Source organism: Amia ocellicauda, chromosome 14, assembly GCF_036373705.1.
Source record: "Amia ocellicauda isolate fAmiCal2 chromosome 14, fAmiCal2.hap1, whole genome shotgun sequence".
Classification (NCBI taxonomy): Eukaryota; Metazoa; Chordata; class Actinopteri; order Amiiformes; family Amiidae; genus Amia; species Amia ocellicauda.
Window position 1 is genome coordinate 13,133,776 of NC_089863.1, and position 21,495 is coordinate 13,155,270.

The 21,495-nt window shown below is 40.4% G+C and overlaps 1 protein-coding gene across 1 annotated transcript in view; it reads right to left on the reverse strand.

Annotated features, from left to right (window-relative positions):
• The window catches only part of LOC136768759 (nectin-4), a 40,155-nt gene that overhangs the window by 15,560 nt on the left and 3,100 nt on the right, over window positions 1-21,495 (reverse strand). Inside the window, exons 2-3 of the mRNA XM_066723122.1 lie at window positions 1,690-1,905; window positions 1,074-1,241 (exon numbers count right to left, since the gene is read on the reverse strand). Coding sequence (XP_066579219.1) covers window positions 1,074-1,241; window positions 1,690-1,905 — 384 coding nt within the window. The remainder of the gene's footprint in view (window positions 1-1,073; window positions 1,242-1,689; window positions 1,906-21,495) is intronic.

Below are 21,495 nucleotides of genomic sequence, written 5' to 3' on the forward strand. Positions count from 1 at the left end.
CTTATTGGAGGAAGACTGCCAGGAACGTTTTTACCTGGCATATGACAGGAAACCGATGGACTACACAGCTGCATATTTTGTTTTATCTTAAAATTACAGGATGGCAGTGTATCGGTTTTGACTCATTTCTTGTAAATCACTCCAGTATTCTTAGCAATTCACATTTTCCAGGGAAATCGGTGAATACAATTTCGCTACATATTCGTGGAAATGAAAGGCAGAAAATCCAGAATCCCAGATCAGGTTGAAAAGAAACTGAATCGACATGTCATGCAGTTGAAGCTGAATAAAAGTTTCCAGAATTGCATTTAATACAAAAGTCACATTAGGAGGAATTCACCCTGAGACGTTCTTCCTGAAAATGGTGACCGTCTATGTGAAATCTTGAGTAGTTTCAGCAGCTAACGAAAACAATCAGAGTGATTATCAGTTGCCTTTCCTCCCCCTTGCTGAGAAGTTCCCAGGATTTTGCTATGGACCTGGCAGTCCCTGGGGGTCTGATGCAGCAACCTGTTGAGTGACGGGACCCTGACTGACTTTCCTTTGTACCTCAGTTGACTTTGCCAGATTCCCACCTGATTGAATAGCAGTGCGAGTCAGTTTTCGTGTTTTGTTTTTGTTTCTTTTCTTCTCCTTTTTCCCTAAACCGAGAAAACCACTGCTTACAATGGTGCTTTCTCACATTACACAGCCCGATGATCCCACCCCTGCTGTGTGAGAGCAGGTCTCTTCACGCTGGGAGTATGTGTGAGCTAACCACAAGGTCAGACTTGCAAGCACACCATAAATGGAGTGAGTATTGGAAACTAGCCATGTGCCTGCCTAGGGCAAGGGGGGGGGGGGGGTGGTTAGTATGTAATGGTGATATAACTGGATGAGAAATAGAGTTTGGCTAACTGTGCATTGCTTCCTGGGAACTCCCCACTGTATACGAATGTAGTGACAGAGATTCGGATTTGAGCCGATATAACGTCCAGGGTTAAAAAGGACAGGGTCGTTCTTTTATAATGTTCTATGGTGGCAGGGCAAATAGAATACAAACCCAGAAAAGGTTTATATGCATATATACTCACTCCACACCACCAGTTCCATATTGACCTCAAAGGTACCCGAGGGGAACACGGTCACATGACACACATACGTCCCTGCGTTGCTCAGCTGCGACGCCTTAATCACGAGGGATGAATCCGACGTTGGGGTCTTGTCTGCAAACTCCACTCTTCCCGTGTAGCTTCCGAACTCTGAAAGAGAGCAAGTCGTGCTTGTGTGAAAACATCCTCTGTCACATGCAAAAAATAAAAGAAAAAGATTCACAAGATCATTGCATAGAAATTCAGATGCAAATAAATAAATACTGCTTTTCAGGGTTTGTTGAATACTGGTTCAGCCCTAGAGATTACCATCAGGATTCCAGTTGAAGTAACTGAGTTGAGACAGTCAGCAGTGATCAAAACTTTGCACACCCTGAGACATTGATTCACTCAACCTTCACAATACAGAATATTTAAAATGCTTGCCTGTCTACACAATAAACCCAAGAGGGACCAACACTGGAAGAGTTGGTAGATAGCAATAAATAAGTAAGTAAATAAATAAATAAATAAAAATCAAAGGAGAAGAAGACTGAACATGATCAAGAAGAACAAGAGAAGTATAAGAAGAAGGACAAAACGTAGATTTGTACCCTACCTGTCTGTCCAAACGTGAGGTGCGCTAAAATGACCTGCTCCCGGCTTGTTTTGCCTTCTTTGTCCACGACCTGTTTGAACCATGTGACCTGCTGGATCACGTCATTATTGGAAGTGTCTGGCTGAAACTTGCAGGGCAGTATGGCCCTCTCCTCCTGCAATGCCCGGATAGTGGTGTAGGAATTTGAAGGCTCCAGGAAAATGCACCACGATGGAGCTGCAGAGAGACAAACATTGATGTGTGAAATGGAAATGCATATTAAGGTCCCCACAATAATCGTCACAAACACCTGATGAATTGATGTATGAATACCAAAAGAAGACCTCCTGCATATCTTATGAACTTCCTCTGAGTTCTGACGCTGATCACTTGTATAAACCTAACCCTAGTCCGTAACTCTAATCCCTAATTTGGACCCTGACCCTATCTTCAGCGGTTACACCTGTGATCGACACCAGAACTCAGACAGAGTGAATGAGACCTTCAAGTGGTTTTCCTGTAATGTGTGTATATTACGCACTTGGGATTTTGTTGCCTTTATGGTACAGTGTGATGGATTTATGTTTATTTATTGTATTCTGTCTGATGAAAGCAGAACCTCACAAATCAAATAAATGCCATATTCCTCTAGGCTAACATGTGTTTGCTACGTGAACAGGAAATTGACAGAAGGTGAAAATTCAGTTAATGGATGGAATTTGTGTCCTCGTGTTCTGCTTGCTAAATGTGGGGTCATTTAATTTGTCCCCAGCTAACAAAAATACTAAAACAAAATAGGCTGGGGAATCCTTTCAGTTATTTAAATTGAACAAACCTTTTCTGCCCTGTAAAAAAAAATATATATACAGTGAGGGAAAAAAGTATTTGATCCCCTGCTGATTTTGTACGTTTGCCCACTGACAAAGAAATTATCAGTCTATCATTTTAATGGTAGGTGTATTTTAACAGTGAGAGACAGAATAACAACAAAAAAATCCAGAAAAACACATTTCAAAAAAGTTATACATTGATTTGCATGTTAATGAGGGAAATAAGTATTTGACCCCTTCGATTTAGTACTTGGTGGCAAAACCCTTGTTGGCAATCACAGAGGTCAGACGTGTCTTGTAGTTGTCCACCAGGTTTGCACACATCTCAGGAGGGATTTTGTTCCACTCCTCTTTGCAGATCCTCTCCAAGTCATTAAGGTTTCGAGGCTGACGTTTGGCAACTCGAACCTTCAGCTCCCTCTACAGATTTTCTATGGGATTAAGGTCTGGAGACTGGCTAGGCCACTCCAGGACCTTAATGTGCTTCTTCTTGAGCCACTCCTTTGTTTCCTTGGCTGTGTGTTTTGGGTCATTGTCATGCTGGAATACCCATCCACGACCCATTTTCAATGCCCTGGCTGAGGGGAGGAGGTTCTCACCCAAGATTTGAGGGTACATGGCCACATCCATCGTCCCTTTGATGCGGTGCAGTTGTCCTGTCCCCTTAGCAGAAAAACACCCCCAAAGCATAAGGTTTCCACCTCCATGTTTGACGATGGGGATGGTGTTCTTGGGGTCATTCCTCCTCCTCCAAACACGGCGAGTTGAGTTGATGCCAAAGAGCTCGATTTTGGTCTCATCTGACCACAACACTTTCACCCAGTTCTCCTCTGAATCATTCAGATGTTCATTGGCAAACTTCAGACGGGCCTGTAACGTGCTTTCTTGAGCAGGGGGACCTTGTGGGTGCTGCAGGATTTCACTCCTTCACGGCGTAGTGTGTTACCTATGTTTTCTTTGTGACTATGGTCCCAGCTGCCTTGAGATCATTAACAAGATCCTCCCGTGTAGTTCTGGGCAGATTCTTCACCGTTCTCATGACCATTGAAACTCCACGAGGTGAGATCTTGCATGGAGCCCCAGACCGAGGGAGACTGACAGTTATCTTGTGTTACTTCCATTAGATATATATATATATATATATATATATATAGATAGATATATATAGATATATATAGATATAGATATATATAGATAGATATATATATATAGATATAGATATATATAGATATAATTACCATGAATCCAATAAACTGGGCATTTGTCATGGAAACTATATGTTTTTCATTTTGTATGAAATAGATAATACACCATTGTTCTATGAGCTTTTAGATCAAAGCTGAGATATATAATATAATTATTGCTGCCGATTCCATAGTTTAGGTTTTGCAATTTAATTTAGTCAAAAACGAATTATTATTTCGATAAATAATTTACATTCATTATATCAAGTAGAAGATGGAATAGAAACTCAGGAAATATTCACAACATTTTCATACTCATCACACCCTTCAGTGACCCCTCGTGTCCTGTGGATGGGGGCATTGTCATCCTGGAAGAGACCACTCCCATCAGCATAGAAATGTGTCACCATAGGATAAAGGTGATCACTCAGAGTAACTTTGTAATGATTTGCAGTGACCCTTCCCTCTAAGGGGACAAATGGACACAAACCATGCCAGGAAAATGCCCCCCACAGCATAACAGAGCCTCCGGACCCCCTTACTGTAGGGGTCCCACAGTCAGGCTTGTACCATTCTCTTGGTGTCGCCACACATGCACTTGCCCACTTGTTGAGAACACTAGCCAGTTGAGTGTCTTTGTGACTGAAGCTCCTGCCATTCGTGCCCCAGTAATGACCCCTCTTTTAAAATCACTTAGATCCTTTCCTCTTGCCACCTTGATCCAAAATCGAGGTCAACTGGGCCTGCTCAGCATTTTTATACATGCCACAGAGCATGATAGGATGTTAATTGCTTAATAACCTGTTCGGAGGCATCTGCATTCGTTATGTTCCTCCACTCATTTATTCAGGTTTTTTTCTTTAATTTGTTACCCGTCTGTACGTATATACAGACACAAAAGGCTTCTAAGCAACTGTCATAGTCTTCTTACTGGTTTCATAGTATCATGTTACACCATCAATCTTCTTATTTTTTTCCAGGTTTCCATTTTTCAATTTTGTAGTTTTGATCTCTCCATTCCTCTCTTCCAGATAATGCATAAACACCAACTGTGTACTTGTCACAGCTGCATTGCTGCATGCATCGTCACTCCCCCACCCCCTCAGGTTTCTGTTTATGTTGCTTTGTCTTCCACTCGGACAGCAACAAACATCCTGTGATCCATTTAAATCACTGCTGTTCTCTAAGGGAGGCTTTGTGCCCGTCTCTAGGTAAATATCTGAGGACCTGGGTATTTGTTAGTGCATTGTAATCAGCTTTGTTGGGACCGTTGTCACCACTACTACAATACACAATCTCATCTGTAACCCTAATCCTGACCCTACCCCCAAGTGTTAGTCCTGAAGCTAAACTTACACTTATCCTTTAATGCACCGGGGTATGATTAAGTAGTGGTTCCTCTGCCTATAAAGAAAGCAAAGCTGCACATTTACAGCCAGACCGCACAATGTTCATCCTGTCAGTTTCTTCAGTCAAGGTGTTGTGTCAACGTTCAGCTTGGTGATGTTCTCTCTCTCTTCTCTATGGAACTAGGTATTCTACTGGCAACAAAAACCCCACACCTAGTTTCACTGGATATATAAAGAGCGACTCAAACATGGTGCCCTGTTCTGACCACTTCTTTAGCAATGACAACAAACCACAGAGGTTGCCTAGCTTACACCAGTACGACACTCTCCATTTAAATAAATTTAGGGGAAAGATTTCCGGATTTGTAGCATGATGAAAATAAAGCTGTAAGAGTAACTATGTGTAAGCATTTTAAAAATATTGGATCTGACATTTACATTGTTTAATGATAAATCTACTTGATGTAAGTCAAATGGTCAGTTTCTTCTGCTTCATCTTAATATTATTATTATGATCAGTAGTAGTAATAAGTAAGGCTTCGATAATGGTTAAAAACATCAGAACCCAAGCCAGACCTTGACAAAAAAAAAAAAACTAATGACAAATGACAACATAACTCGATGACAAACAGAGTACAGGCAGGTGATTCAAAAATAAAGAGAGACAAAAGACAATAGAGAAGTTGAGGAAATGCTTGTTTGTGTCAGGAAAGGTTCACAAACAGAGTTTGTTTGTGAGGCAGAGGGAGTGGCACAAGGAGGCACAGGCAGAGAAAACGCATGGATTAGAGAGAAGAATACAATCCAAGTCACGGAAAATTAATCTAGATGGTGATACTCTCGCTGAGCGATGTGGTTTCAACCGAGAGCGGGTTGCTAATTGGAGGCTAATCTCACACATACAGGGAGTTAAAGCGGGCGTAAAATAGACCTCAAACAAAAAGCCAGGGCAGCCTTTCTCTGAGATGCTTGTGCTTGGCTATTGAGAGAACAATGGACGCCAGTGACCTGATACGCTGGGAGAAAAGGTGTGTTGTTGCACAAAACATTCAGCATGTCAAATTGTGTTGTCCACCCATCCTATTTGAATCAGCACTTTGGAATGCCCAATTCAATGCTGCTCAAGCAAGGTCAGCTCCCTTAGGTCATGGGTCATAGGTCACCTATTTGTCTCCTCAATTTGTGAAGACTTGGAAACATTACATGCTGATCAGTGAAGGTGATCACATGTTAGTCTTTAGTCATAAAGAGACAGGGTTCCCTGAATTTAAGACGGTGGACTGGGTTAATTTATCAATAACTTGTGTGTGTTCCTATGTGTAACAAATCTTTGTATAATTAGTGTGACCAATAAAACTACCTGGAGAGAGACTCTCCTAGGCCAGGATTGGACACCACTGTTCTAGTGGGGGCAGCCTTTGCAGGCTTTGAATCCAGTTGGCTACAAGGACAGATGATTATGATAACCGTATTTCACTGATTCACTTCCCTGCTTCCCACTGAGATAACAGGAAAGAGTACTTTCCCAGACCCAAGGGAAACTCGTATGTCTATGGCTTAGGGCTTCATTGTCCACTACCACCACTACCATCACCTCCCTCATAAAAACAAAAGCCAAATTCTTGTTCCAGTTAATGCCTTTTCTTACTAAACTGTTGATGTTTTATTCTTTTTGTCCTTTAGTACTTTCCTTTCTCCATGAATGTGAGAATGCAGGACAGACATTTTGCCAAAAATACAAAAGAGAGAGATAGTATACAAATGTGCCTCAAGATGGAAATAAATATGTCACTGTGAGAAAACATATAAGACTCCCAGACATCCCATCCCCCCCTCCCCAATCCTTTTGGAAAGGTGCCATCTGTGACAATAAGCAAAACTCAGATGTTCCACCTGATTTGTGTATCACATGGAAATGGCTGAGAAAGGGAGTTTCTCACTGTACTGAAGAAGGCCTTGATAAGGTAATGCGATCGTGTGGTGATAATCACTCGTGGGATTTGATAACATCTGATCAGAGCAAAAAAATAATACATGGAGAGAGATTGCCCAAGGCGTGCAAACCCTCCAGCTCCATCAGATGCAGATTCCTGTCTGACTACAGCTGCTGCAGTTGCTCCGCTTGTAGGAACCTGACTTTATGCAAATCACTACTGCCCTTACCCTGTCGTTCTTAACTGAAAGATGAACGGCGTTTTGCTCACTCTGATTTAATTCCTCACCTTGATGTCAGCTGCTCATACAAAGGGATCGTACTCAGTTAGCACATTTGTAAGGCAACCTGACTATGTTTTTGGATTTTAGGAAAACCAATTTGGGAGGAGAGGCCTATACTGTCACTACACTACATTTCAAAGATGGACTTCTGCATCTGACACTGTATCATGCATTCTCAAAAATATAATTAGAATTTTGTTAATTAGAAATTAAAATTATAAGATTTGAATTGCAAGTTGTGTTTCTTTTTGTCTAGAAGAATCAAAAACTTGATAATGAAGAGACAGACAAGACTTTGTTTAAGCTCAGAAACGTTTTCCCCAGGGGAGTTTATGCAGATGGAAACAGTTAAAAACTGGGCTTTGTGTTCGGACCTTGGACTGAGGTATAGCCATGGCTACAAGAAGATTCACTTTCATGAAGTTCACAAACAATCTTTTTTCGTTTTACATTATCCTTCTTAGAGGCCTCTATCACATCAGTCTTAAGTTTCAACCTAATATTGTCCAGTGACTTAGAATTACAAAAACAAGGACAATCGAGAAACATTAGAGAACAGGATGTTTTTAACAGGAAAGTAATGGAAATTGAACTGCCCAGACAATGTGGATTAGGTTCCCGAGTATGGGATACTATAAAGAATCACTGTTGCAACTGCCTGCCTTGTACCTGCCCTGTGAAAGGCATTAGTGAGACATAGAACAAAACTCCTTAAAATTGTCTCCCCTGGGTAGGGCGCCTGAGTGTTCACTAAGGTTACATAATAAGCCCTAGGGGGTAAACTGGTTAGTTCTGATTCTGTACCTTGCGCAAAGACCCAAAGACAGAATATATATATTTTTTGGAATAGGCCCTCCTAATCGAACACTACTCAATGCTTTATCCCCACTCATCACACTGTAGGAGATTAGGAACACACATACCCCACCACTAACACTTGCAACAAGGCACTGGTGTCAGTAGTGGGATACATAAACCTTCCTGATCATTCTTCTGACTAGACTGGTGCCCTGCCAGAATCTGGTGCAGTTGAGGAATTGGAAAGGTGGTAGCCTAATTAAACCAATCGTAATCACAAGGCTTTATCATCATGAACAATTTTAGGAGACCCCACAATGAAGAGCGCAAGTGTTGTATTGCTACTGGGCTTGATGTGCAAGGAGATAGGCTCCTTCAGGATTGCATTAGGAAAACTGTCACTGGGACAAAATACACAGCAGGGTATCATCGATATGTGAATATCTCAGTTCCAACACTGAACTCTGCTCAAACAACCAAGCAAAAACCATGTCACTGATACATTGTAGAGAGACTGTGCTTGCATGCATTAGAAAAAAAAAGAAGGGTTGCTAAGAGGCTGACAGCTTTCGCCAACTACTGAGGGGATTACTCGCCATTATTGCAGCGAAAAGAACAAATAGATTTTGGTTGTTCACACAATAGCAGCTGCAAAAAAAGCAACGGTGTGATGTTGAAAAGCCACAAATCTCCAGGGCTTTAAACTTGCAGCACATTCAATATGATCCCTTTGTTATAACCTGTGCTGCTGTAAGCTTGATTTTGGAGGGAACTAAATAAATAAATAAAATCCTCTTACGTTTCCCTTAATGGTTTAAAGGATGGTGTTTATGTGCTGATGCACTTAGGAAAAAAAACTGCTGTGCAATACACTGTTTCCCATCAGGTACTCTGGAACAGTACAACTCAATTTTTGAAATACTCTTTCCATGGCTTAGGCTCAACGTAGGCTTTTACGTAACCCAGAAATAAATACATAAACCAAGGGAAGATTACTTGAGAAACTGCTGGGTCAGCTTCTTTTTCTAATAGATCCTTAGCAATCACAGGAAGGAAGAGGAAGCCCACACACCAAACAGGAATCAGTTGTCTCTTCACACAGCCATTAAAAAGGTATTTATCAGGCAATAAAAGGAGACCAAAATAAGAAAGATGTCAAATTGCCGGTAAAATCTACTTTTTGCCAGCAGTTTTTCTATATTGAATTGAAAAAATAACTTAACTAAAACCTGCATTTGTAGTTGGTTAGCTTCAGGGTTTTTTGAGTGTTTTATTTGAACATACATTTAATACTAGTGTCAAGTCTAGTGTTTGACTTTACTTTAAGCATAACCCCTGTGTTAAGCAGATCCATGCCAGCCATGAAAACTGGTGTATTTCTTGAAAGCACTGGTTTAAAAACGCAACTGAATAACCCATCTTATAATTGTGGGTGCGTCTCTTAAGACCGATTTTCAGTCCAATGGCTTTCCGTATTGCCACACCTAACTGAAGTGTGCTCGGAAAATTTGATTAAAAGCAAGGTGTTGCTCAAGAGAACACACCAGCAAAACACTAACAGTGTACGTTTGGCTACTGACAAATAAAAAAATGGAATTAGGCAGAGAATAGCAGCAAAATAAAGAAAATAATGGGAAAGGAGGAGTCAAAGAGAAAGAGATTAAAGTCAATATGAAAATTAAATGTATGGATAAAGAAAGGTTAAACAACAACAAGCAGAAATACAGCGGGGATACCCATCTCTTCCAGTAGTTGTACAATGTCACTGCAGCCCTCAATGACCAGTTCAACCAGCCACTGTGCTGCACAAACACACTGCTAAAGGCATTCCAGCTGGCTTACTGGAATAAAAGCGCACGGAGAGAGGGGGAGGAAGAGCAGGTGTCTCCCATGAAAACAGGTGACACAGTCGAACGAGTGCAAGTAATGCAGTCCTACCCGCTTCTCCACTCCACTATTTGTTTTCTCTCACGCAATTTCTCCTCCGGGTCGGCAGTGCCAGAGCGCAAAGAAAGCAACCAAAACAACAACAACAAAATATTGAAAAGCTAAATGGTTACCAACTGCTCACCCTCCGCTCACCACCCCTCACCCCATTTTCTGTATTTCGTCTATCAGATTCAAGTGGCTATTATGAAATATATGGAATGATACAGAAGAAAAGATATGGCCAATTAAGTGTGAGCATGAACATTACTGGGATGTTTCACCAGCATTTCCTGACTGCCAATTTTTGCACCTCTTTTCAAAGAGGCTTGTGATATGTCAGGGAAAGATATAACTTTGAAAATTCATACTGTCCACAGACCACACAAAGGAACCACAGATATATATTATTCTGCCTAGAGGCGGAATATAGTTAACAGGCAAATAAACAAGAACATGTTATATCAAAAGGTACTTAGTTACTTGGTTATTAATGGACACTGAACGAGCAGATGGGTCGAATGGCCTCCTTTCGTTTGTAAACTTTCTTACGTTCTTATGTACTCTCATGGGACAATGGTAGTAATGTAATGGTGTCACCCATAAGATAATTTTTTTTAATAAACTGTGTATAAAGCAATACATATATAAATGTTTAAAATATAACATATGCATAAATACAAAATCATTAACTACAGTCCAGTGTATAAAAATATTGGTATATATTTATTTAGACAAAACATATGCTGAAATAGATTTATAGTGATATAAAATATATTTTCCAACTATTTTTAATACTGCAATATAGGCATCAAATTCAATTATACCATTTGGAGTTGTAAACTACATTTTAGGAGAAGGGTTAGACCCTAATCATGCCCATGGTATGTATTAATACAGGGCTCAACACTACATTCCCAGCATCCTTTGCTTCAGATCGTCCCATCCTCCCCAAACTCCACTTTTGTAGCAAACTTATTATTTACACTCCATCCATCCAAGTCATATTAGAGTTCAGCCAAAGCTGCCAAAATGTTACTAGATATTTATTTTCACCTTATGAGCGGTAAACAGGTGGAAAAAGGTCAACAACACTTAATGTCATTAGGTATATCCTACGTATGATATATATAAGACAATAGCCCTAATTCTTCCTATGCCGTAGATATCCACGTCACCACTCTGGCTTGAGCTGGGTGCTAATTATAGGTGCTCCTGTGTTGCTGCTCTATTTAGTCAAGTCTGGAACCACCGCTTTGTGATTTCTTTATGATGATTGCTTCTCAGTCTGTAAAAGGCATTATAAGTGCATCTCTGTTCATGTCTTGGCTTCAATTCTGAATTACTCTGCCAGGCAGCCACCAATCTTGCCAACTTCAGCTTCTGAATTAAAGCATGTGAACAGGGCACCATGCAAAGAAAGCCCCAGCACAGAAAGTGTGTGCAACACTAAAATACTCCCCTTTGATAGATCCAGTAAGTAGGTTACAGCCTTTCGTGTCTCGAATATATGGTGATATGCCAATGCAAGGTCTCTCTTAATTTCCAACAAAACATTTAAGCAATTGGAAATAGAGGAAAAAAAATGGAAAATGCAGCTTCTATATTTATATAGTGGACGTGTGAAAGAAGGTTATATTCTTCTTGTTCAATTTCTTAGGGCCTCCCTGGCAAGTGATTACCACTTTAAAAGTGTCTCATGGAATAACTTTACAATCGGGTCGTGTCTAAGTACAAACAACCGCTCACAGAGTTCAACAGTAAGAAGTCAATCATTTGCAAAGGGCAAAAATAGATAAACCCTGAGTGAAGGATATTTATATGTTCTGTGCATTTGAAATATATATACCGGAAATGTGCAAGAAGCATTTGGAAGTAAGAGTCTAGAGTTGGGGGTGCATTACATTAGAGTAAACTATTCCAACAGCAGAGTAGTAAGTGTAGATCTCCAGGTTTAATAGCTGTAGGCTCTGAAACAACTTCACACTTTAAAACTATTTAAAATTCTATTACCTTATTTGGAGTACATTTGAATAGAAAAATGCCCCGAAGTCCAGATCACATTAAATATATGTATTTGTCTGCTTCACCTGTACAATTTGTTCCACAGCCAATAGCTTTTCTTTTTTGATCTCCACTCTTGGAAAAAAGATTTTAAAAAAAAAGTGTCATTTATGAGTTCCCCCAGTCTAGCCTTACCCCATTTCCTAAATGTTTGTTTACATCCTGATCTGGACAGCTGAACTGTTCGGGGGCTCAAATATCTATTGTTCTTTGGATGTTATACAGCTGTCCAGATGGGTTGGGAACATTCGGCAACATCTTGTTTTGAGTAAGAAACAAAAGCCACCATGAATTAAATAATTGTTGTGACTGTTATTTGCTCCATCCCAGTTCCTGTGCAAGATTTGTTTTGTTGTTGTTTTATTTTGTTGGTGGTGGTTTTTGTAGACAGTGTGTCAGGATCATCCTTTTGCCGTACTGTATAAGAAAAAGGAAAATAGAAATCAAAGTGAAATAGATTTTTTGGAAAGCTACACACACACACACACACACACACACATATATATATATATATATATATATATATAATTACTACACAGGATTTTTTTACATTTCAATAAGGTTTTAAAAAAGATCATTGCGCCTATATATTCTCCACAGTCTGGGAGCCACCGCTGCGGTAGAGTAAACCGGTAAGCAAAACTAGTAAAACTAGATTCTTTACCACTCCCCCTCCTTATCCTGACCCTAACGATGTCTGCAGACCTCCTTGAAAAAAATGCTGTCATCTTTTCTCAAAGGCTTGTCTAACTCCCTCTGCCTAAACCTCACAGGCTTTAGCAGAACGAGACACACATCAATTAGTGTCAGAAACTTCAGAGGTGGGGCAAAGAAAAGAGAGAGAGGAAGGGCAGAGAAAGAAAGGGTCTTTCAAGCATCCAATTTTGGGATAAAACACCTTTTTTGGTTGTTGTTGTTCGCGATATAGAAATGGGAAAGCCGTTCTCCTGAAACCCCGCTGTAATTCTGTCATCTTTAGTGTTACCTTTCCCCGTGTGATCAGTTAAAGAGTGAGAGGGGGAAGAATTATAACAAGGCCTGGTTATTTTGAACCACAAGGTTATTCAGTTGTCTTTAACATTACCTTCCCCCCTGTGTGATCAGTTAGTTAAAAAGGGAGGAAAATGAAAACAGACAACAAGGCCTGGTTATTTTGAACCACAAGTATTTACAGTTTCAAAATGGGAGTCAAAAACAAAAGCAAACAAAGGCACTATTGTATGAGAGAAAGTACGTGTGTGGAGGAGCCAAGTCTTTCACTGTGTATCAGAGAGGTTGTCTACTTTTGAAGGCCAGGAATGTATTTTTTAGGACGATGGTTTAACAATAAATACATATATAAATTCAACAAGGCAGGATGAAATGAAAGACGTTGAGGTTAAAGGATCAGGTCTGTAAGGTGCTGTGCACTTAAAACTGGCATACACAGACTTCGTTTACCCAGAGCTTAACTTTACTTAAACAAACTGTGTTGGTGTGATATCTAAAGCAGAGTGTGAAGCATAGACGTGCGGCACACAATCATTCAGATTCGGCGTTTGATAAGGCGGAAGATTTATGCAAGTGTCCATGGCTGATGTACACAAGTAACCCTTATTGCCTGTGCCAAAGTACACCAGCCGCAGCCCTGTCAATAACCAAGAAGTGTATACATACAATTCAAAAGTCAATAATGAAAACAATTACAAAATTGCACCCAGAAGCAAAAAAAATTCACTGCATGTGGGCCCACCATATTTCTTCTGTATACAATGCACTTACCAATCAGGAAATGACAAAATGTATTTAGTGGATAGTGTTTTCTACAGATGTATAAAGACACCGCCATTCCTTACACGGCCTCTATTTAAATTGAGCCGTTTGAAGAAAAACTAAATTGTTTATTTTGAAGTCAAAGAGCTTGACACTAACCAACATTAGTGGTTTTGCACCACAAACCAGACTGGAAATGCATTAACCCTGTATCGTTTTTAAAAAGGCATTTGAAACAGTTCCTTTTAGTGCTAAAAGAGTGAAAATAAACGGGCATATTATAAACAAACCTGGCTGTACCCATACGCAAAGCAATGCTCTGAAAACCAGCCAGTACCTTTGAAACTGGACCAACACCTTGTCATGTTTAAGCTGATATATCCGTCGAAATGAACACTAACAATATTTGTTTTGCAAACATTTTTTTGTTTGTTTCTTGTTTTGTTTTTCCTGGGCCAGAAAATACAATTTATATTGGCAACTGCTGTGTATTATTTGTTCTGGCCTTCTGTTTCATTTTGGGTTTGTACTTTACTTTGCAGATATAGACACCTGCATTGTCAATCTTGGAACTGCAAACCCCCAGCAACAAAAACAAACATATACACACACAAGGAATCTGAACAACATGAATACAATAAAATGGCAGAAAACTGCAGTTTTTACTCTAGTTTTTCCTTTCAATACCCATGGTGGCTTGTAAGTGCAGGGTTACTAACCTGTTCACAAAAAGTATTATCATTCTGATGCTATGTCAGAGGAGAAAAGGTCATTAATCCATTTAAACTAACATTACAGGAAGCAGGTGACATTCCTTCGTATGCATCAGGTGTTCTGGGCTATTCTTGCAGGTCTGCAACAGCCACCATGATTCTTCTCACATTGAAACTGGTAAGACGCCATACAGTGCCTTTCTTTTGCCACGGAAACACAACAGATCAGATAAGCACAGTAAAAGTGCATGCAGCCTAAGACGATTGACAGCCACTGTCAACAGGCCATCGTGTATTGGACAAAGGGATTCATGGGTAAGAATGTGGCCCAGATACATTCCAGGAATTGGTAGTGTTAAGTAATTGTGGAATTTTTGATTAAAAAGAAGAGACATTAAGAGAAGCAGCTGCTCTGGCCGCGGATGACAGCGCTCCATGCAATCAGAGCAGAGGAACGAAGCATGACGGTGAAATCAGTACGTTCACTTCCCCATTCCTCCCCACACAATCTAGTCCACTGAATAAAAAATAAGGACAATGTGATCAGCATTTTCCTGGACCCCCCCTCCCTCACTTCCACTGTACAAAACCCATCTGAATTCAAGAGAAGGAGATAAGAAGGAGAGGGGAAAGGTGTGACTGGAACTAAATGAGCTCATCAGAAGAGATTGATCCACAATCCTTAGACCCCCCCCCCCACACACTTCCATCTACAGAGGATTTATGCCAAGGATCTCTCTCTGTGGGAGATTAAAAGCCTCTTTATTTACACCACCACAAAGTGAAACAAAGCAGGGCTCGTTTTGGGGGATTACGGACGAATCGCTTTAAAAACAGGTTCTGCAGATGGGCCCCGGGTGGAGGGGATTTGCATGATTGAAGATCTACTTAAGGGGTATGTTGCATGGTTTTGTTTATCCCATCCCACCCCCCCAAATTGCAACATGTCATCCTTCTTTTACACGTCTGAGCTTGCCTCCATAGACCCTACATTGGCTTCAGAGCTTGCAAGACACAGGTAAGGTGGTGAGAATATCATAAAAGTGACAAAAAAATATGCATATTTGATCCATTGTACTTCCTTCAGCTGATGGTAGCTACTTGAACAAAAGAGTGTAGGACAATGGACACAAAACCTCCTCTCGATACCCAGGTTCCCTGTCCTGACAGAGCTTTGCCCACTGTGCCCAGCCACCATAAGATCCCATGATCCCTGTTGTGTTGCTGAATCTTTTGTTTAATTAATAATGACCATGCAACCCACTTGGATGATCAATCTCAGTGGGTTGCATGGTCATAACATCTCTCATTTGCAGTTGTAGCCTTTTAGCGATACCTGAAAATATGAACTGAAAACCTCAAAAAACAAATAAAACAGGGTGTGTGTTCTATCCTGCACGGCAAGCAGATGTTCAAGCCCGGAAGATCTATTGCCCTTGTTCCGTTTAATTGATTCAAATAAATCAGCAATCAAAATCCTGTTGTAAACCTCAGACACCCCAAATCAAAACACCTACATCTGCCAGACCAGGTTCCTTTGAGGATTCTGAGTCATGGTGTTCAGTCAGTCGCCTCAGACGTTTAGTCAGTAGCCCTTACCACGCACCTAAACACTCTCTTCCCCTGGTCCCATGGGAATCCCAAGGGTTGATGCGCTACTCCCTGTTAGTCACCAGACAATGCCATCAGTTTTGTGAAAGGGTTTTCTTCCACACTTCTCTTTTTTGCACTCCTCCCTCCAAACAAAGTGCTGGCAGGAAGATGCCCCAGATTGCTCGCACGAAAGCCAAAAATGATAGGAAAGCCTCTGTCAAAGATATGGCACAGGACTGCAGTCAGGAAGCCAAGCCTGCTCTGTAAATTAAAACACACTACTACTACTACTAGTGAGAAGTGAATGGCAGTTCACAATAGTATCAAATGGCTCCAGTGTGCCCAGTGCCTGAATATTTAAATACACATTCAAATATTTTACAATTTTACAACTTTTTTCTGTCTGTATTCTTTTTGAATATTGTAAGATATTTGGGAAAATATGTTTCTTTGAATCCATTTTCCAAAGATCAGGTTTCGCTTTTTCGAGCCACACAATAAAAAAAATTGAAAGTAAGAACCTTTGAAATTAATCTCTTCAGCTCAGGTTCAGTCACTGACACCAAGTACTATGTGCATCACTTCAAGAGAAACTTGGGAACCCCTGTAGGCCAGTTTATACTCTTATGGTAATGTGTATGAATACACAAGACAGACGTCGAGGAGTGCACAAGCCAGCTGCGTGTCACGAGCTGTTGTGAAGATGTCTGTCAATGGCTTGGCAAGGTCTGCACTCGAAAAACAACGCCATTACATTTTCTGGTTAGTCCTGTTCTGTGTGTGTCTCTCTCTCTCTCAGAGTCCATCTACTTCACTGCATTAGACAATGCAGAGATTTCACTAGCACAAGGAAATATAAAGACAGGGAACCCCTCAGGTCTTTAGATTGAAGATTTGCATTTCCAATCTTTAAAGGGGAAAATTCGAGCTGCTCATTTTAATGATCCATTTTGCAAACAATGTATCATTGTGCAAAACTGCAGCTCCTCTCACCTGATTTTGAAATAACTGAGCGCAGGCTTTGAAATATTTCGACACTACAATTGTATGCTTTGATACGTAGGAGCTTCAGTTTGAAGGCCAACCCCTCTAATTCTTAAAGAAACGTCAGAATTGCTCTCTAGCTTTACAGTTTCAATATTTACAGTGTAAATGTCAGGGGCTTTCAGGGGATCAGTGTTGTGCCATACAACAAAAACAGCAATTCTCAACTTCTTCATCCATAACAAAACAACAACAACAATATATAGATGTCGAATCATTTTAAAATCAAGTGTCATGTTCCTTCACATTTTCCAAACAACATTCATCTAAGGTTGTCACCATATGCGGTCTATTAATATGTCAGAAAAACTATTCATGTAATCTAAGACCCCATTGTGAGGGACATATTTAATTTGTATACACATTTCATTTTTTGAAAAAGCAGAAGACTTTGTGGTTGACATCTCACCACAAAACATAATCCACTTTATAGCAGCTGCTTAAGGCTATATTCATAACATTTTTAAAGCATTTTCTTTCTTTCTTTTTTTAACTTAATAATATGACAACAACATGAAGTGGCAAAGTGTCACATCAATCTTTCAAGTTGTTCATTTAAGTGTTCCTACAGGCAGATCTGCCATTTCGGTGTTGACTTTGTTACGTTAGAGTTAGCATTTTCTCTTGTTTGACAAAGGGTTGCAAAACACCAGGGAATCACAAATTAACATTACTCTTAGAAACAGATGGTTTGGAAAATGCACAACCAGCAAACAGTGCAGCACTGGTTTAAGGTCTACGTTGAGAACGTTGTGCCAAGGCAGGTTTTTTATTTTATTTTGAATGTGTCATATGTGCTTCAGGGGTAAGTGATCTGCTGGATTTGAATCACTGCCCAGTTGCTACATCCTGATATGATGAACCCCTGTGTCCTGACCTTTTACTGTAAAAGGTGGAGTATGTTCAGTGAGTCATGGTTTGTAACTCTAGATGTATGAGATATCATGAACATTAATATATATATATATATATATATATATATGAAAAACTGCTACACATCTCCCCCTTTTATTCTCATGAAAAACACCCTCCCTTTCTTGTCTAACTCTTCTACCTAAGCGGACATATTTCAGCTCATATTTCCTTAAAAAAAAAAATGTATCCAGAACAACAGTACTTGTTTTTTGTTTGTATCGTTTGATCGCTATCAATAATCCTGGCAGCGTGTCAGCTTTCATTGTTTAGAATTCATTATTCCATGGAAAGCTTTTTTAGTAAAGGGGGGTCTATGCTTGGGCACCTGCTATCTCACTGGCTTTACTCCTCATCCCCCCTGTAACCCTCCCACCCAGAAATAAAATAGAAGAATATTTTCAACAAAAGCAAATGGATCTCAAATGCAGCACTGAGCTACTGGGACTCTCAAAACACACATTCTCTCTTTGACACACACACACACATGCATTAAAATTCATAAATTCTCCCCAAACAGCGTCTGACAGTGTCTAATACTCATCCCCTTTGTCTGAAACCCTATTCACACAAAAGACACTCTCTTTGGATTTCATGTACAGAATTCAGAAGCCACCTAATATCTGGTAAGGCTTTAATTCTTTTTGATCACCTATTATTTGGGAAATAAGAATGGTGGGTATTAATGTTTTCTTGATTGTGAACTGCCGGAGGGGAGAAGGAGGATACTTAGCACTTCAATTAAAGTACAAAGCCCGGCTTCAATACATTACAGGGTGGCCCCCCCAGGTAGTCGTTCCCAACAGGATGAGCAACAATATCGGGCTTCTCCCCTTCAATTGCAGAACATGGATTTGCAAGCCCAGAGCACTTCTGAGGAAAGTACTTCCTGTTCAGTCCAGTACATATATATACAGTGAGGGAAAAAAGTATTTGACCCCCTGCTGATTTTGTACGTTTGCCCACTGACAAAAAATGATCAGTCTATCATTTTAATGGTAGGTGTATTTTAACAGTGAGAGACAGAATAACAACAAAAAAATCCACAAAAACGCATTTCAAAAAAGTTATAAATTGATTTGCATGTTAATGAGTGAAATAAGTATTTGACCCCTTCGAATTAGTACTTGGTGGCAAAACCCTTGTTGGCAATCACAGAGGTCAGACGTCTTGTAGTTGGCCACCAGGTTTGCACACATCTCAGGAGGGATTTTGTCCCACTCCTCTTTGCAGATCCTTTGCAGTTGTCCTGTCCCCTTAGCAGAAAACAACCCCAAAGCATAATGTTTCCACCTCCATGTTTGACGGTGGGGATGGTGTTCTTGGGGTCATTCCTCCTCCTCCAAACACGGCGAGTTGAGTCGATGCCAAAGAGCTCGATTTTGGTCTCATCTGACCACAACACTTTCACCCAGTTCTCCTCTGAATCATTCAGATGTTCATTGGCAAACTTCAGACGGGCCTGTACATGTGCTTTCTTGAGCAGGGGGACCTTGCGGGCACTGCAGGATTTCAGTCCTTCACGGTGTAGTGTGTTACCAATTGTTTTCTTGGTGACTATGGTCCCAGCTGCCTTGAGATCATTAACAAGATCCTCCCGTGTAGTTCTGGGCTGATTCCTCACCGTTCTCATGATCATTGAAACTCCACGAGGTGAGATCTTGCATGGAGCCCCAGACCGAGGGAGACTGACAGTTATTTTGTGTTTCTTCCAATTGCGAATAATCGCACCAACTGTTGTCACCTTCTCACCAAGCTGCTTGGCGATGGTCTTGTAGCCCATTCCAGCCTTGTGTAGGTCTACAATCTTGTCCCTGACATCCTTGGACAGCTCTTTGGTCTTGGCCATGGTGGAGAGTTTGGAATCTGATTGATTGATTGCTTCTGTGGACAGGTGTCTTTTATACAGGTAACGAGGTGAGATTAGGAGCACTCCCTTTAAGAGAGTGTTCCTAATCTCAGCTCATTACCTGTATAAAAGTACCTGTATCATCCCATATTGATCCACAACTGGATGAAGGCCTCCCCAAGATGTTTCCACTTGCTTCGATCTACTATTCCATGTCACTCCTGCAAAGGTTATGATTTCATCTTCCCATCTTTTCTGTGATCGTCTTCTCATCTCTTGGGATCCATTCAATATCTTCCTTAGTCCAGCTATAATCTGTTCTTCTTGCAAGGTGTCCAGCCCAACGTCATTTTAACATTTGCACTCTTTCGATGATGTCACATGTTGGTTTATTCTCGGATCTATAATTTTATTGTTCTATATGTTCTTGTTATTCCAAGCATACATCTTCCCGTGTATATATTGTGTTTGCTGGTTTTGTATACAAGTAAAAGGAAATAGGAGTGCAATCCACTTAAATAAAACCCCCAGTGATTTCCAGCACCACTGGGATTACTGGGTTTGTCTGTGGCAAGAACTTTTATTTTATTTTATTTTGGGCTAATATGCATAGTTGTGTACAGCAACAAACTGTCTATAAAGATACATGTCACTTGTATTTTATTCCTCTTCTGTTTTCTTTTTCTTTCCTATGTAATTGTTTCCCATAGTTTTATGTCGTGTATTAAATCAATAATCCACACCAATGAAAAATACCCTAATGAGATACCTGCTCTAATCAAGGCACTTACAACACCGTTTGTGAGCAGGACGGATACTTCACCAGCTGAATTTATAATGAAGGAATGATAGATAAATCAGGGAAATAATTCAACTACAAACCTTGGTGGCACCTACCATTTATATCTTTATATCTAAGGAGATACAGGGTTCCCCATTGGCTGGTGCATGCTGTATAATAAAAGATTTCCCTGAGATAGCTGGCACCTGACTAAAGGTTTGCGAAGGACTGTAATCTTTTAAAGAGTTTAAATGTGATTAGTGTGGAGATGTGGGGGGGGGACTACAAAAGTTGTTGCTTCGGCTGCATCAGAAGCACGTCTCTGTTAATGTCTAGTTCAAAGTCGCACTCAGGCAGTTGCTGTTGATGGGATACATTTCTGCACAGGAGTACTGCAACTGCACATAAGCTGCCTTCTCCCTTATTAACTCCTTCCTCTCCTGCACTGGGCAACAGGAATCAGAAAGACTATTGAGTGGGCGAGCAAAATGCTCTACCACAAAACTGCCCATAGCTGCCAGTGTAGCTATGGTATAAGTGTACTGTTCATTAGAGAAAACACCATTTTGTTTGCCTTGGAAGACAACATGCTAGACTCCTCGTCTCCTAAGCTGTTCAAAACCTGAAGTATTCATTCTAATGATGTACCCTTGTGTTGATATTTCAGGGCTGTGGTTTTCTCCGTCAGTTAATTCAAGGCAAATTGTGCAATAATTGAATTTGCAGCAAAGGGGTTGGCACAAGCAAAGAGTAATTGGTTTTATAGTATACACTTGGCACTAACTTCTTTGAACACATAGTCCAAAGGTATGTGA